Here is a 4,609-nt window from a genome sequence, read left to right on the forward strand (position 1 = left end):
GGGCACGAGCCTCCTAATCCCAGTCCATTTCCTAGGTCCATGGGCGAATCCAGAGCCCATGGCCCCCTCAGAATACTTTCCTACTCCTAATCAATCTCCCATTCAAGGTCACCTTCCTATTCCTGATCAATTTCCTACTCGAAGTTACTCTCCTAATCAGAATCACCTTCCTATTCGGACACTAGTAAGACAACTTACCACGGCCCTAATTCTTCTAGGGTTTGTATCAGAGTCATACTAGGACTCCTACTTCTATCAGGATTGGGAGACCAGACAGTCACTATATAAGCAGAGGTCATCCATCTTACAAAGGACACTACATTACACCTTCACACCCGAAGCTCCTACTTGAGAGCTTTACATCACCACTGTAGTCACAGTATTCCGGTAACCTTTCTATTCCTTAGCCCTCACTATACTAGCCTCTTTCAGCCTTGCTGATTTGAGCATCGAAGTGCCTACGACAAACACCACATCGGTGTTTCCCGTTCGCTTCACGAGTGTATTTCTCTACGTGTGCAGGTGCAGCAGATCGCTAGTGGCTTCAACCTCACGGGATCAGGCCCCCCTTTCGTACAGGTAGATTTTTACGTCTACAGTTTGGCACCCACCGTGGGGCCTCTAGCAATCATCCGGCTCGACGAACCTTGCTACGTGGAGGAACATTCAATGGCTGACAATCCCGACAATGTTAACTCCAGCCTCGAGGCCAGACTAGAGGCTTTGACCTTTCGCATGCAACAAAACTCAGATAAGGTGGCCGCACTGGAAGCCAAGAACAATGCAATCCGGACAGAAAATGTGTCCGTTAGGGCTAAAAACAAGTCTCTAAAAGAGAAGGTGAATCAATTCTATGACCTCGAGTTCTTGCCCAACCAAGTACCTGCCAATCGGTTCTGCGCACCTATCCTATCCATGCAACCACTCTCCATATTAGAGCATCGGCCCTCGGTCTCCGGTGAAGGGCCGTGTCCGTTAAGCACACCAGCGCTCGATGATTCCGTTTTGACTAATGGAGACAAAGATATGCCAGCAGAACACTATCCAGCCGACCCATCCCAGCCTCGTGATCAGGATAGTCCAATAACAGAAAGCCCACATCCACAAGACCAGCCCATCCTTACCATCCCGCTCCACCTCCAGTCAACAACCCAAATACAAACCCCATTCGGCTCGGCTCACCCTCGCGGGTTGAATGACCAAACCAAACCAATTCCAGCACTCGAGGTCATCCATCCTGACAGACCGAGCGACTACCAGTCGACTCCCTTGACCATTCATGTAGGGCGGAACAATAGAACAGTGACAATGGGAGTCATCCAACCGAAAGGGATGAACAAAGATCCATGCTACCAAGGAATGCATGATAGAATGATCTATCAGACTGCCCCCTGAGGGATGACCCAATGGAATGTGTAGAGAACGAATGTAGTAGCAGACCCAGTAAGATGGGATGACCCGGTAGTATCCCCCTCTCCTATGGAACAGGTACTAGCCAAGAGACTGGCCGATGTCGAGGCAGTGATGAGACGCATTCTAGGAATACCGGTCCCAATAAAGAAGAGCAGATCCCATTGTTAAGCTGATTCACCCTTTGTGGATGAGATCGCTCTGGCCGACATGCCCCAAAAATTCACCATCCCCAACATGAAATCGTACGATGGTACCAACGACCCAGATGACCACATAGCCTCGTACAAACAGTGGATGTTCACAGTCTCAATACCCCAACCGCTTAGGGAAGCCTGCATGTGCAAAAGTTTTGGTTCTAGTTTATCCGGCCCGGCGCTCCAATGGTACACAAACCTCCCAAACGGATCCATCGATTCATTCGCCCAGCTTACCGACACCTTGGTAGAGCAATTCGCCAGCAGCAAGAAACCAGAGAAATTGTCAGCTCACCTATACCGAATATACCAGAGAAGGGGAGAGCCATTGAGAGAATATGTTAGCCGATTCAATAGAGAAAAGATCTCTATCCCCTTATGTAACCCCGAGACTGCTGTGGACGCTTTCAGGAAAGGCTTCCTCCCGGACGGAGAACTGTACAAAGAACTTACGAAGCTGGGTTGCACCACAATGGAAGACGCTTTGGCCTGGGCGGTTATCTAGATAAGATGGGAGGAGGATGAGATGAGCCGAGCTGCTCATTCTAGATATGAATCAAGGCGGAGCGACAGGAAGCCAGAGCCTGGAACGGTAGAGCACCGCTGCCAACCTCCAGCACGCAATATGGGCAGAGTCAGGAAGCCTTATGATCGCCAACCCGTGAGAAATGATAACAGGCAGTTCGGATCGAACCGACACAAAATACCGGAGTACAACCTCAACGTCGAACCAATCCAGGTCGTAGCAATAATGAAAGGATTAGGATCTACTGTCAAGTGGCCTGGCAAGCTCAATCCTGAGGCAAGGAGAGACACAACCAAGTGGTGCGAGTTCCACAGCGACCATGGGCACAACATCGCAGACTATATTGCCTTGCGGCTAGAGGTTGCAGCACTTCTAAAAAGGGGACATCTTTGTGATCTGCTTACTAACAAGGGGAAGAACACCATTAGCCAAAAAAGCTCCAAAGAACCGTCACCCCCTCTACGGGAACCCACACCGAAAGGTTTCTATTCGCTCATCTCCGGAGGATCAGAGGTCAGTGGGGTAAGTTACTCATTGGCCAAGCGGTATGCTAGAGCCAACCACCACCATGAAGTCCAGTCCATCCATCTGGTCTCGCGGTCACACTCTCACCAGGTAATTCAATTTGAAGATGACGAACCGGTCACCCTGGCCGCTTCTCATCACGATGCTTTAGTCATCTCCCTGCAGATTGCCAACATCCTAGTGAAAAGGGTGTTCGTAGATGGGGGTTTGTAAGCAAACATCCTGTTCCTCGAAGCAGTAAAGGCAATGGGACTAGAAGAAGCAAACACCAACAGGCGGCCGACATTGCTGGTTGGGTTCAGCTCGGAGCAGAAATACTCTATCAGAGATATCGTCCTTCCCATCTACGTCGGCGGAGTAGACAAACATACCGTCTTCTTGGTGATCGACTGCCCATCTCCCTACAACGTCATTTTGGGTCGGCTCTGGATCCACGAAATGTGGGCAGTCCCATCTACCTTCCACCAGACGATCAGGTTTCCAACCAAGTGGGGGGTACGAGAGATCAAGGGCGACCCCAAAGCTTCCAAAGACTGCTACAAGAACGCCTTCAAGAGCAAATGAAACTCTTTATAGCAGTTACAGTCTCATCCAACCCCTCGGACCGAGCCTGACCAATCGACGATTGAGGAGTTGGATGAAGTACAAATACATCCAGACGACCTCAAGAGAAAGACACATATAGGTTCCTGCCTCGAACCCGAGACAAGATAGAAGCTGATAGAATTTCTCGAACAGAACGAAGACTGCTTCACCTGGTCCCACGCTGACATGACCAGAGTCAGTCCAGATGCAATGGTCCACCAGCTCAAGGCAGATCCAGATCACCCACTAGTGAAGCAGAGGAGGAGGAAATTCGCACCTGAGCGAAACCGGATCGTCAATGAAGAGATTGAAAAACTCCTAAGCAACGGCATGATCAGAGAGGTCAACTACCTCGAATGGCTAGCAAATGTCGTGGTCGTAAAGAAAAAGAATGGGAAGTGGAGAGTCTGCATCGACTTCACTGACTTGAACAAAGCTTGCCCCAAGGATTCTTTCCCACTCCCACATATCGACATGATGGTAGATGCAATCGTAGGGCACAAACTCCTTAGTTTCATGGACGCCTTCTCAGGATATAACCAAATCCTGATGCATCCGGATGACCAAGAGAAGACAACCTTCATCACAGAGAGGGGAACCTGCTGCTAAAAAGTAATGCCGTTCGGACTGAAGAACGCCGGGGCCACCTACCAACGGCTAGTCAACAAGATGTTCTCCAACCACTTAGGAGAGACTATGGAGGTTTACATTGATGACATGCTCGTCAAGTCTCTGATTGCCGAACAACACCTTGACCACCTTAGCCAGGCATTCGCCGTCCTTCGAAAGTACAACATGAAGCTGAATCTGGCCAAGTGCTCATTCGGCGTCTCATCAGGTAAATTCTTGGGCTATATAGTTACTCAGTGAGAGATAGAAGCGAACCCCGACCAAATCAGAGCGATTCTCAACATACCATCCCCAACTTGCATTAGAGATGTCCAGCGCCTTGCAAGACGAGTGGCCGCCCTAAGCTGCTTCATCTCCAGATCAGCTGATAAGTGCCACCAATTCTTCCATGCCCTCAAAAAGTCCAAGAAGTTTGACTGGAACACCTCCTGCGAAGAGGCCCTACAATAGTTGAAGAGGTATCTGACCACGCCCCCTCTTCTTTCCAAACCTATAGACGGGGAGAAGCTCTACTCTTACCTAGTGGTCTCAAAAACAGCCATCTCAGCAGTGCTAGTTCGAGAAGAAGAATCAAAGCAGTTACCAGTCTACTATGTGAGCAAGTCGCTCCTCGATACAGAAACTCGGTACAGTCAACTGGAGAAACTGGCCCTCGCCCTCATCCATGCATCCAGGAAGCTCAGGCCGTACTTTCAGTGCCACTCCATTGTTGTAATCACCTCCTTCCCACTCAAGA

The 4,609-nt window shown here is 49.7% G+C and overlaps 1 protein-coding gene across 1 annotated transcript; it reads left to right on the forward strand.

Annotated features, from left to right (window-relative positions):
• Window positions 1-2,133: 2,133 nt before the first annotated feature.
• On the forward strand, window positions 2,134-2,871 carry LOC116146969. Its single transcript, XM_031432391.1, has one exon. The coding sequence runs from the start codon at window positions 2,134-2,136 to the stop codon at window positions 2,869-2,871; it is 738 nt and encodes a 245-aa protein (XP_031288251.1).
• The last annotated feature ends 1,738 nt before the right edge of the window (window positions 2,872-4,609 follow it).

Source organism: Pistacia vera, unplaced genomic scaffold (genome assembly GCF_008641045.1).
Source record: "Pistacia vera cultivar Batoury unplaced genomic scaffold, PisVer_v2 Contig486, whole genome shotgun sequence".
NCBI classification, from domain to species: Eukaryota; Viridiplantae; Streptophyta; class Magnoliopsida; order Sapindales; family Anacardiaceae; genus Pistacia; species Pistacia vera.

Bases quoted from the DNA above. Each gene is read 5' to 3' on its own strand.
- LOC116146969 (XM_031432391.1), top strand. From the start codon at position 2,134: ATGAGCCGAGCTGCTCATTCTAGATATGAATCAAGGCGGAGCGACAGG.